The following is a 13,589-nucleotide window of genomic DNA, read 5'->3' as shown; positions in this document are numbered from 1 at the left end:
GTAACTATGAAATAATGTGAAGTGCATTAATTCCATGATTAGCAATTTGAGGTCTTCATCTTTCTCGCAATCACGTAAGATATTCTCCAATGCTGTCAGCCCCAAATCATGGGGAATTGAGGTGTATAATGATTTGACATCAATGCTTGATAAAATCATGTTTGCTGTAATTGATGTTTTATGCTCTTCCAGTATGTTTAGAAAGTGGGTGGTGTCTTTTACATATGTTGGAATTCTTTGCACGAGAGGCTGTAAATGCTTGTCTATGAACTTCCCCACGGGCTCGTGGATTGAATTGACTGTAGAAACGACTGGACGGAATGGCGGCACTGTGGGGTGTTTATGTATTTTTGGAATCATATAAATATATGGAGTTGATGGATTTTGTTTGATGAGATATTCCTTTTCTTTATTGCCAATGGTTCCTGTATCAATAGCTCTGTTAATGATTGTGTTGAGGATTTTGGCGTATTCTTTTGTGGGATCTCCCATCAATTTCATGTACGTGTTGGTGTCATTAATGTGTTCATACACATTTTTGTTGTAAAACTCGGTATCCATGATTATGAGGGCTCCTCCCTTATCCGCCTGTCGTATGGTAATGTCCTTATTTTCAGATCAGACTTGTATGGCCTGCCTCTCTTTGTTGGTGAAATTCGTCGTTTTAGTTCTTGGAGCTTTGAAGATTTTGATGATATCTTGATTCACAACTTTTTCGAACATGTCGAGTACTTTATGGCTCACGGGAGATAAGAATCGGCTAGGGTTCCTAAGTCCCATGAGTTTGTCTGGTTCGGTATCTTCTCCTGTTATAGGTCTTTCAACTACGTTCGTAAAAAAATGTCTTAAACGTAAACTTCTCAAAAATTTGTATATGCAAATCTGTGTTTCTAGTATGTTTGAGTGGTAAGTAGGGACAAATGATGTTCCCTTTTGTAAGGTTTGTAATTGAAAATTAGAGATGCTGTGGTTGGAAATATTGATAACTAAGTCATGTGACTCCGGGTGTTTTTTGATACACTCTCGATCGAGTGACTTCTTGCTGTTTCTGACTCTCCCCCGCCTGGTTCTTTTTGGCGTCCCCGGCCTCTCTCTAAAAAAGAAGTTGTAGCTGTTGAAGAGGTTGAAGTTTGTTGTTGTCTATTATCAGTGGTTTGTGGTTCATCTGCTCTTGGAGCATTTCGCGAGGTTGTGAGACCTCTTCGGTTTGGTTGTGAATCGTCAGAGGCTGTTTCATCAGATGATTTGTATTGGGTTGGTTTTTGTTGACGTCGACGGGCATAGATATCTGCCCAATTGTAAACTTCCCCTGTGCGGTAATCTGTGGTGTCTCTCTTAAACTTTCTGATTTTATGCTCATTGATCTCTTTTGTATAATTATCCAATTGAACATTGATGTCTATTAAAACCTTTTCCCATTCCTCCTTTGATAACATGGTGTTTAATTCATCTTTTAGTTGCGCTGTTTCTTTGTTCAAATCTTCAATTAGTTTAGCCAACTCTTCTATTATTAGTAATATCAAATCGAGCGAACATTTATTGAGAATTGCGAACCATTTCTCTGTAAATCTTGCGTTGTTTTTACATAGAGTTGATTTTAATGATATCCGTAGGCCACGTGGAATCCGCTGGGCTTTATGATATTTGATTAGAGTACTCGCGTGGAGACGTTGATTGACTATGCGTTTGGACATATATAGAAGTTGTTTTATGTTAGCTTGGGTTGAACCTGTGCTTGTACTTGGACTTTCCTCCTCGCATTAATTCAAATGCCGATCATCTATCCAATTTTACGCTCAGACACTTTTGATACATCATAGGATAAAATCATGAACTCCGATACTTAGATAAACACAAAAGCAAACGCAGCGGCCAATCAGAATAGGCAAAACATTGTTCGTATCACATGACGTACCAAACGCCTATTAGAACACAGTGTTCAAACACTGGCATATCGTCAGAAATCCGAACCGTACGAGCGTGGAACTCGAGCCATTCTTTTGCTCTCCGGTAAGCGAAAGTTTCCCAAACTTGATACTCTGTGTCCTTAGGGACATCATGATGAAAATAGCAAACTTGACAAACAAACTTATTAAATACAGTTGCAACTGTTTTTTTCAGCCTCGTTACAACCCGTAGAAGAAAAGTTGACATTTTCTCGAATCAGGTTAGAATTGGTACATTACAAACAAAGCATGAATCTTTCGTTTTAAATTTGGGTGCACAAATTCACGATTTACATCATAACGGTTCCTTTCAGAATCTTTTCACCGCATGACACAATCAGTGCAGTTTGATTCATTTTTTATGATGCGTGTCACAGTACATAATGTTATTTTCTCACGATTTTTTCACCAATTCACATGCTATATACTTGATAGAAAACCTCTGAATCTCCCGCACTTACCTTTCACGCATGGTCACAGCAGCATGTTACAATCCAAAAAACCATGGCAGGATCACCTCATACTGTACAAACGATTCATTAACGACATCTTTATTCTTTGGAACGGACCCACTGCATTATTACAGTCAGCCATTCAGGACTTGAATACCATCAATGAACGAATACAATTCAAATATAACATCAATGAAAAGCAACTACCGTTCTTAGATGTACTTATCATGAAGGAAAATGATAAACTACACACAACAGTATTCCAAAAACCCACAGACAGAAATAACCTTTTACACCATCAGAGTTTTCACCAACCATCGTTGAAAAACCACCTTCCATACTCTCAATTAATCCGGATAAAGAGAATTGCCTCCTCTCACGAAATGTATCAACAACAAAAAGAAACTATGATGAAAAAGTTCAAGGATCGAGGATATCCAGAAACCACGCTGAAACACGCTCTGGACAGAATAGAAACTATGAACAGGCAACAACTACTAACATCCACATGCGTAAGGGAAGAAAGGAGATCAGTCTTCATCTCTAAATATTCCACAAGAAGTCACAAAATAAAAAGAGTCATTTTGAAAAACTGGCCACTACTAGCTTTGGAAGAAGATTTTCACGGAATTTTCACCCTTAACCCACGGTTTGCCTATGAAAGAACCAGAAATCTTAAAGAACTTCTAAAACCAAAATCCATTGAAACACCAAATAAATACACTGGCACGCTACCATGCTACAACTGTGGAAATTGCAATTCTATCATTAAAGGAAACGAAATTGATCATCCATCAAGTGGAACTAAAATCAAATTAAAAGTCAATGGCACATGCGACAGTACAAATTTGATTTACATGTTAAAATGCCCATGTGGCCTCCCATCCGTGGGGAAAACATTGAGAAAAATCAAAGTAAGATTAACTGAACACAGAAGCAACATCAGATTAAAATCCACTAAATCTACAGTAGCAGTACATTATAATGAACATCAACACAACCCCAGCCAATTAAAATATTGCATTCTTGAAATCATACCCATATTGCCAGGAAGAGACAATGACCAACATCTTTTGAGACAAGAACTTCATTGGATACATAAACTCTCATCAACTGTGCCAAGAGGATTAAATGAACGGCTGGAATTCAGCTGCCATTTATGAATATCTTATGAACATTTATGAACATGTCACCAGAATTATCCACCCAGATTGCAGAATATATTCATGATGCTCATTATTTAAAAAATTTTTTTATAAAAATGTTTTGAATATTTTTCAATTTTTCAATGTGTTATGGTATTCAGTTTTGCAAGCATCAGGTAATGAAATTGTGATATTGAAGTAACACGTGTATGCACGAATCTTGGTTAACACATAGTTCACCCAACACTGCCATTCTCATACAGTTTTGTTTGTTTATCTTTACTTTCGATAAAGTTTTGTTCACCTGAACAAACACGTGATCGGCCGCACAGCCTATCACAGTACTCGCACCCTTATAGAATTTAAATCGGAAAGCAGTAAATCGCATTAATTCAAATGCCGATCATCTATCCAATTTTACGCTCAGACGCTTTTGATACATCATAGGATAAAATCATGAACTCGGATACTTAGATAAACACAAAAGCAAACGCAGCAGCCAATCAGAATAGGCAAAACATTGTTCGTATCACATGACGTACCAAACGCCTATTAGAACACGATGTTCAAACACTGGCACATCGTCAGAAATCCGAACCGTACGAGCGCGGAACTAGAGCCATTCTTTTACTCTCCGGTAAGCGAAAGTTTCCCAAACTTGATACTCTGTGTCCTTAGGGACATCATGATGAAAATAGCAAACTTGACAAACAAACTTATTAAAATCAGTTGCAACTGTTTTTTTCAGCCTCGTTACAACCCGTAGAAGAAAAGTTTACATTTTCTCGAATCAGGTTAGAATCGGTACATAACAAACAAAGCATGAATCTTTCGTTTTAAATTTGGGTGCACGAATTCACGATTTACATCATAACGGTTCCTTTCAGAATCTTTTCACCGCATGACACAATCAGTGCAGTTTGATTAATTTTTTATGATGCGTGTCACAGTACATAATGTTATTGTCTCACGATTTTTTCACCAATTCACATGCTATATACTTGATAGAAAACCTCTGAATCTCCCGCACTTACCTTTCACGCATGGTCACAGCAGCATGTTACAAGTTTAATGTATATGTTACTTGTACTTGAGATGAATGTTTGAGTTTGAAAATTGTACTTGGTTACATTCAGGAATTTACACGGCCCCTGAGGAAGGGCGATGCCCGAAATGCATTGGGCCACAGGGCCATTTGCCTAAAAACATTATGACAACAATAATGAAATGAATTTATTTCGAAATTAAAAGGAACGATATCAACCATGAAAGATAATCCCATTGAATTTATTTGAACAAATCAAGGAAATATTTCTGAGTCCCCGGGAGGGACGCTGGTCTCAAGGGAAACAGTGCAGTTCTCAGCGTTTTGTTTTAAAGATTTGAAATTAAACTGCGGTGTGACACGAGTGTACAAAAAATGAAAAGAAAATAGAGAAAAATGCGGCGGCCACAATCGTGTGACTTTTGTGCACACCGCACTTCATCTTTAATTAAAATGGTGGGCGCGCTTTCATTTTCTTCTGTGTGGTTTGTCAAACACAACTTTGCACGCATTATTGTTTAATTCTAACCCACGCTCCATGCCGCACATTCGCTTAAATATTAGCGACTGACCTGTTGGTTTTGTTTATTTCTGTTGGTTTGAAAAGTTTGCCTTCGCCTTGACAGTCCCTGAACTACAAACTGTTATTTAATCGCTCAGCAGTTCTCTATTCTACTAGCCTCTAGACGACTTCCTAGGCTGCAACCCCACGTGACTGCTTCAGGTCATCTAAGATGCGTTTAACTGCTTTCACGACTTGAGCTGTGCACCCTTATAATTTACCTAGCAGCTTCTTTACATGGAGTATTTTAACAATACAAATATTTTTTATTGCAATGTTACCGGATTTTACAACACATGATATATGCCCTCCCCTTACAAAACTACAGAGATGCGATTTCTTTCTTGCAGGAACTCTCAAGGTTAGACTCTTGCGTATTGGTTTTGACATATTGATGGCATTTAGAAAATATAATACAGCAGTCTTCTTTTCTGGTTCTGAATCAAAAAAAAAAATCTGGTTGAGTAAGCAAATAAGAAATTCTATTCCGCCACTGCAAACAAAAAAAAAAAAAAAAAAAATCATTATCATTTACAATGCAAAGAACTCTAACTTCCGAAAAAACGAGACTTATTACATTGCAAATGCTTGTTTATATATGCAGGACACACTGTGTCACAGTGCTTGAGTAGCCAACACGTTCAGTTCAATACATTGGTTTTCTCATGATACAAATGGTGTGGAATTTCCGTTAACTGGTGCAGAAGAGCCTTGAGAGGTGTACGGATGAATATGGTTGAAATGGTATTTTGCAATTAAAAAACATGTAAACTGGGTACTTTCAAGTTACTATTTCTAGCAGGGTGAGCGATGTGCTTGTGAGTGTAGAGCAAGAGGCATGCATGTGTGATTGCGGGATGAATAACGCCCCTGAGTGCAGGATCTTAGAATGTATTAGCAGTGCAGGGTGATGGGAGTGTTTGTGTGCCTGTGGAAGTGCACAGTGAGAAGTATGCCACTGTAAGTGTTTGGTAAGTTTAGTGTCTGTAGGAGCAGGGAGTCAGTGTGTATTGAAAGTACAAAGAGAGGACGTTTTTCTAGGAGTGTGGCGAGTTGTGTCTGTGCAAGTGTATGGGTAGCGCCTGAGTGAGTGTAGCATGAGGTGTGTGCCTGTTTTGAGTGAGTAGTGTACATGTAGAAGAGTAGAGTAAGTATTGTACCCAAGTGCAGGCAGCAGCGGCAAGGCGGAGGAGTGTTGCCCCACTGCTCTGCGAGCGGTCGTTAAAGGAAAACTAAAATGATAAAAACCAACGCTATTATCCATTTAATTTTCCGTTTCCTGGTGCGGGCGTGACTGACAGAGCAGGGGCCAGGGGGAGGAGTTGTTTGCCCACTCCAAGTGCGCATGAATGGTTGAATGTTTGGCTGGCCATTTCGGAATGGCCAAACTGTCATGCTCACTTTGTATGTTCTCCACCAGGCTGCATTACAGTCTCGGTGGAGAACATGCCCAGGCTTCCATTCCCCGTCTGAGCGCCGAACCACGGAGCTCAGACCGATCACAATGCTGAGTCAGGAGCCTGGGTGCTCACTGGTTCCTGCAGTTGAGGAGACGAAGAAAAGCAAGAGGGAGCGGCCGGCCAGTCTGAAGGAAAGTATTTTTATTTTTTATTGTGTTTATTTACCACCCCCACCCTTCCCCATCCACCCCTGGTAAATAGTGGCCCCCACTTTGTGCAAGGTTCCAGCGCGTGAGGCAAGGGCAATGAGTGTGCCTGAATGGGTGCAGGGTGACATGTTCCTGTATGAGTACAGGGTGACGTGTGCCTGTGTGAGTACAGGGTGGCCGCTGTGCCTATGTGAATGCAGGGTGAGTAATGCACCTAAAGGCAGGGTTTCATTGTGTATTGTGAGGGTGCATGGGTGAGAAGGGATGCCTGTGTAAGTGTAGTGTGAGTGTCCTATCTGTGTGAGTGGAGGATAAGTCATGGGTCTGAGTGTTGGGTTTCTATGTGTATTGGGAGGGGAGTATTTGCATGATTGTAGTGAGCTGTACCTGTGTCTGTATGCCTGTGGGAGTGTAGAGTGAAAGGTGTGTCTGTGTGAGTGTAGGGTGGGCATCCTCGGGGCCGGACTGGCAGCAGCAGGCATCTGGAGTTTGTAGAGTACAACTGGCACTGGCCTGGAAGGGTGGGGGCAAGTTTTGGAGCGTTGGGGGATGGGTTTGTTACTGGGGCCGGTTTTGCAGCAATATCGGCCCCCAATAGCAAAAGCAGTAGTGCTAGGGGCCTGGTTTATCAAGCAGCAGTGCTTCACGCTTGCACACCCCCTGGTTTTGCAGCAATGCAGCAATATCGGCCCCCAATAACAAAAGCAGTAGTGATAGAGGCCGGGTTTACCAAGCAGCAGTGCTTCACGCTTCCACTACTTCACGCTTGCACACCCCCTGGTTTTGCAGCGATGCAGCAATATCGGCCCCCAATAACAAAAGCAGTAGTGATAGGGGCTGGGATTATCAAGCAGCAGTGCTTCACTCTTGCACACTCCCTTCCGGGGTGGGGACCTGTGTGACAAATTTGCCAGGGCTGCTTTGGATTTCCAGTCCGGCGCTGAGCTTCCTACCTTTCTGAGTGCAGGATTAGTTGTGTTTGAGTGTACGGTTTCAACGTGGATTGGGAGGGGAGTATTTGTATAAGTGTAGTGAGTTGTACCTGTGTAAGGGTAAGGTGATGGGTGTGCCTGTGGGAGCGTAGGTGTGGCAGGCTCGGAAGGAAATGGCAGAAGCCGGGTTCTAGTTAAAGAGGGTTTTAATGATGCCAAAAGATAGTCTGTACAGGTCTTCCGGGTATGTGGAGGCCGGCGTGGGGATCTGCTCCTACTCCGTCTTCGAACTCGGGCCTTGGGCGCCTCGGTTCTCCTCCGGCCCTCCGGGCTGTTCCTCTTCTTGGGCCGGTCGACTTCCGTGATGACCCTCAGGTGTCGATATCCCAAAAGAAAGAGAAGGGATGTGTCAGGGCAGTGTTCAGTATCTCAATAGTGGCAGGAATAGGGAGTGAGGAGGGCGGTGCAGCACTCGGGGCTCTCAAACGGTGCGGGGTAGTGCTCAGGGGTAGGGGTACCGGGTTATTCAAGGAATCCCAATCACACGTTCGGCCCGCTTCTCTTAGCAACCCAACCCGCCACTCTCCTCCGTACCTGGTTTAGCCACGCACCTCCCCCGGGTGAGTGGCTGGGCGAAGCGCCGTGTCGGTGGCCTCCTGGCATCTCCTCGGGTGATGGTACGTCCCTCTCGCTTCCGTCACTTCTCTCCTCCGTTCTCGCACTCTTCTCCTCGCTCCGCTCGTCTCTCGCCTCCTTCTCTGTCCTCCAACCTCCGGTGAACAAGCACACCCTCTCGGGCTCTGCTTCCGCATATGACGCCGTCGCGTCCCTGGAAGGTCCCGCCCACTCGTCCGAGGGCTGCCACTTAAAGGGCCAGTGTTCTCCGTCGTCCTCAGCGTCCCTGGCAACCCCGTAATCAAACGAGGGGAGGTCATTCTGTACGGGGGAACAAGTAGGGGTTGAGTGATGACGGTCCCAGTGTAGAGCCCCCACATCAGTACTCGAAGGGGTGGCCACCGCCACCCCGTTACAGTAGGGTGATGGGTATGCCTGTGTGAGTGCAGTTGATGGGTGTCTGTATGTGATTATAGGGCGAGTTTTGTGTGTAATAGCAGGGTTTAACTGTGTATTGTGAATGCAGGGTGAGATATACAGAGCAGCGAGGGGGTGGGGGGGATCTAGCCTGCCCTGCTGAATTTGACTTCTTGTAGCACACTGGACAAGCCACATGCTTGATTACCCAGTCTTCCGTGCTTGCCACCTTGCTTCCCCATATCTTGGGATGGTACCAAGGCTCACCTGGCCTTCCTTTTTGCCCAGTGATACCTAAGGCGACGCTCTAATTCCAAATTGACGAGACTGTGCCGAAGCTGACATGAGTCCTCACCTGTACAAGGGACCCAACGTGCAGGTTGGCCCTGACTAACTTAGTGTTCAGGTGCCAGATTTCACTATCGTCCACTACTGTGCTGTTGGAATACTAACTGTAATGAGGGAACGCTACCTGCCCCAGGCTCTGCGGCCACAACAGCCTGAGCAAGCTTGCAAAGGCATCGATAAGCTTGACAACCGTTAAACCTTCCACAAAACCCAGGGCGTCGTTCTTTTGCCTGTAACTATGCTCAGTTACTGGACAACTCCTACACCTTCAGTAGATGTGAAAATTTGGACTCGTCCCTCAACTTTTAGGCCGAGGACCCCAGGGTGAGGTCTGGGTCCCCCCCCAACTTCTGCTAATGCGTACCCGGGAGCAGACAATACAGTGGGAACGAAGGAGGGGGAACAGGATAACCGCTACCTGCCCATTCCAGGATACTGGGAATGCCTGGTGTTTCCTACTACACCGCTGCCCCTTGTGCTTTAACCCGGTGATTCCCCCAACCTCTTGAGTACAGCGCACTTTAATGGTGCAACTCCCACAGTCGCCATGCTGCCCATGCTAAGCGGCTGGTGCTTCCATCATAGCTGAAGCCATTAGCCCATGCTTGGCGTCCTCGACCAGACGTTTTGGAGCTAAATCATTGTGGCAGCTGAATGTTGTCAGCCTGGTTCACACATCTATGTGGTAACCGCCTGAATCGCTTGCCATGGCTATTCGTTCCCTTTGGCCTATATCCTTACTGTGGGCCTCGACTGAATATGCTATGTCGCTGCGCTCTGATACTGTGTGCTTTTTAACGATGTAACCTGCAACTAAGGTCTGCTACTCCTGTAAAGCACTTTGGTGCAACCAGTTCTACCCAGCACTATATTTTTAGAAGGATTATGAGCACAGAGCACCCAATGATTACTGTATGTTATTAATTCTAGATCGTTTTAGGCTAGGTGTTTCTATCATATCAGACACTGGGAAACGGTGCATCCGAAAGTGTCAATTGCTCCTAGCTTTAGATTTTGTTAAAAGACAAGGAGTCACCTATTGTAAGGTTGCCGCTCTGGAGGGAAGCTCCTAAGTGAAGGGTGAGGTTTCGGCCCATTACGGTGTAAATCAAATTTGGAGATAAACGTTATTCTTAAAAGTGGCTTAGGGGAGAGCCCCGTATCCTGCACTCAGGGCGTTGTCCTACGAGCTGCAAAGGAGCTCTCTGAATATCCCTGGGTATTTTACAGGTCATCGAATAAGACTATCCATATTCCACCATTCTGAAATGATCTGACTGAGCCAAGCAAATAGTACCATCTTAGGTTTGACAAGTACACTACACTTGTCTGTGCATCTACCCTTCGCTCAGTGGAAGGGGCCTCATTTGTACATAAATGCAATTGAAATTAGAAAGGACAAGAACCCAGTCCCACAGAACCTGTTCCACACTGAATCTTGCCCCTGTCCCAGCGGGAGCGTGAGTGTTCGAAGTTTTGTTTTTTGTTATCGGTGGCAGAGGCAAAAGTGTGTTCTGAGCTACAAGCCTCCAGCCTGAATCCCCGTTACAGTGTTACGGTGTAAGTGACCCGGCACTGTGCTGTACTCCTTCGCCCTCGGAGGGGGCAGTGCCCAAGGCCGGCCCTTACCCTGCCTCTGCCTACTGTAATCTGGACATAAAACCCGGGCATAAAATCCTGGCTTCCTAGAGCCAAACCAAGATCCTGTACCATTATCAGGGGTAGGCCCGGGGATACCTAAGGCAACACTTCAATTCTGGAGTGACAGGTTGTGCGAGCAGCGTACTAAGTCTTCGCCTACCTAAGTCACCCCACAAACCAGGTGGCACTGACTACTTGGTATCATGGTTCCAGATTTGGGAAAGCGTTTCCTATTTCCGTCACTCCAGTGCTGTTCTGTGCTCTCTCTACTGAGGTCATCTAAGTTGCACAACTGAACTGCACAGGTTCGCTTGACCATCACCCAACCTATGCCCCTTTTAAAACAATATTTGCCCAACTCGCGCCAGTGGTCGAGGTGGCAAGCCCGTGGGACCTGGCTGCATCTAGGTGTTGGGAGCGTTTCTGTGCTTAAGCTGGCCATTAGTCCTTAAAGTAATACCCCTGATTTCTGAAGAACTTATGGCCCTAAATCTGACCATGCCCAAATCTTAACACGGTTGGTCAGATCCCCCCACGCTTCCTGAAGGAGACAGTGCCTTGCTGTTGCATGTTACTTGCCGCAATTTTAATGCATCCCTATATCCAATATATTACAAAGTAGCACTACTCCTCCCACAAGCCCCTCTCTTTCTGTTGGCTTTGTCAATGCCTGTTATTTGCACATGATAAATAAGCCCCACTTGTAGCTTTGGTGGATCGCATATAGACAATGCACCCCTATTGGGATGGTGCGACTGACGCATTTGCGTTTGTAACCTTGGAACGTTGGGTTAGGGATATTTGTATTGTTCCTAGTATCCTATGTGAGCTACACCAGTGAGCAAGGTGGCCCATGGACTACCCTATCCGAAGAGGGCACTTCCTCGGAAGGTTACACAATTTGGGACATTGCGCACAATTGAAAAGCATCCAATGTACAAATTATCCTTGAAGCACCTTACGCAAGTCTCCACCAGCAAACATGAAGCTCAACTGCTCCCCCCCTAGCGCTGAGGGGGGCTAGCCATGTTCGTGCCATATCCGAGCCCCTTGAACGGAGAGAAAATTACCCTTCCCTGAGTAGCAGCTGGTCTGACTGGACACTGGAAACTATGACGCCTTTTCGGGATGGTCCCCTGGGACCCGGTCAGACACCTGATGGACCAGTACCATGGGTGGAACCTACTAAATGGTCATGTACTAACAACCCTGAATGCAGCACCACTCTCCCCACTCACTGGGCCAGGATGCAAGTGACCGGAGAAATATGGCAGCTGGAGGCTGATCGTGGCGACCAACCTATGTGACAGTGCTGAAATGGAAGGAGACGGCGGCCTTGCCGCTAGCGAGGCAATCAATCTACGTGCTCGTCCTAAATAAGCGTTGCGCCGTTCTTCGTAATTGGACTGCTTTCAGATGCCTGCCACTGAGAAGGGCCCCTCCTGTTTTCCAAAGGAGGTGGGTGGTCCATGGCAGTTTGTTTTTAATCCAATGCCTCGCTGTGCCCTGGTCCTGGAGAGGGGGCCCACCCTTCACTGTCCCACGGCGAGAATGCACCCAGAGTGTGGAGCGCATACCCGTGCCCAATTATCCAATACGCCTTCATGCTCGGGGGCGTAAGGGAATTGCCCCGAAAGATCAAAGCGAACGCGACCCCGAGGCTCGACGCTAGTACCAGCACCAACGTTGGCAGCGGGACGCAGCCCAGAAGTGGAGCGCAGGCAAACTGCGAGTTAAGTAATTTGTCCAGGAGCACTGTGTATAATGTACCAAAATTAATAAATATGCCTGGAATAACCAGGGCTGGCTCGACCCCAAGCTCTTCTGAGCTCAAAGATCAGAGCCTCCCGGGGGGGGGGCTGAGAGATATATGCATTTCAGACATAAGCGGGCGCCGCGGTCGAACGTGGCATATCGCTCACAAGCGGCCTTGCGCAGCTAGCATGAAGCCCTGGGGTATATGGGTGCACGTATGTCTGCCGGACGGCTCCCAAAACCTGCTCTAGACTAGACTTACTTTCGAAAGTGGCCGGGCCGAGAAGCCACCCGTCGAACCGTTTTGTATTCAATCACCCCTTAAATTGCGTGCATGTCATGGGCAGCATAGGAGAAACCACCCCGAGCAGGTATAGTGCCAGATGGTCTCCCCACACGGACCGCAACCAAACCCCTTGTTCAACCTGGCGTGCTTCTAAAATTGATGGCGAACGGTGCAGCTCAGCTGTAGTCGGGTGAACGTGCCCAACACTCTCCGACTTCATGCCGTGGCCCATCCCTAGTCACCCGGGGGGTGGAGGGGCCCTACCGTTTCGGACGGGCATCCACAGCGAGCGACGCTGGCCGTGGAATGAGCCCAAAGCCGTCGCCAGCACTGAGGGGAGTCTAGAGGGGCTCAGGGCATACAGATGTATACCCTCCCTCAGCTCCCCAGCTAAACCATGGTGCCAGGTCCTGCCTCCTGACCGACTGGGTCACTTGTGCGGGGTGGGTGGCACGAAGGAGGCAAGCGATAATTCCAGTGGTCTTGACTATAAACCGATTCCGACCGGGGAACAAATATCTCCACCGCAGGCCACAAACCCCCGTCGCCACCTGGGATTTGAGCAGCAGCTGCTCGCGGAGGTAACATCCAGGCTGCCCAAGGGTGACCGCTGCGCTGATGAGATCACCCTCCCTCCACTCAACCCAGTCGGCTCTTTTTTAATTAATTTATTTATTCAATACTAATTCTCTATGGCGCGGTCCTACCCGAAGGTTTCAGAGCGCTTACATAATAACCAGTTGCGATACATAAAGACTCGTGGTTACGTGCGTTGCATAAAAGATAAACAGACAATGTTTACAATGAAACAGTTGTAGACTCACACAGGGAAGTGT

General features: G+C 46.0%; 1 protein-coding gene across 3 annotated transcripts in view; it reads right to left on the bottom strand.

The window, feature by feature from the left end:
* B3GLCT (beta 3-glucosyltransferase) overlaps positions 1-13,589 on the bottom strand; it is a 1,060,368-nt gene that overhangs the window by 110,349 nt on the left and 936,430 nt on the right. The window contains exon 13 of one of the 3 annotated variants that reach the window (XM_078657146.1): positions 5,087-5,643. The exons of the other annotated variants lie outside the window; for them this stretch is intronic. Within the exon in view, the coding sequence (XP_078513272.1) occupies positions 5,361-5,643 (283 nt within the window). The 3' untranslated portion in view covers positions 5,087-5,360. Of the gene's footprint in view, positions 1-5,086; positions 5,644-13,589 lie in introns of those variants that run through there. 3 annotated transcript variants of the gene reach the window in all.

Source organism: Lissotriton helveticus, chromosome 8 (assembly GCF_964261635.1).
Source record: "Lissotriton helveticus chromosome 8, aLisHel1.1, whole genome shotgun sequence".
Lineage (NCBI taxonomy): Eukaryota > Metazoa > Chordata > Amphibia > Caudata > Salamandridae > Lissotriton > Lissotriton helveticus.
The sequence above is the reverse complement of the archived record's forward strand: the minus strand, read 5'-3'. Positions and strand labels throughout refer to the sequence as shown.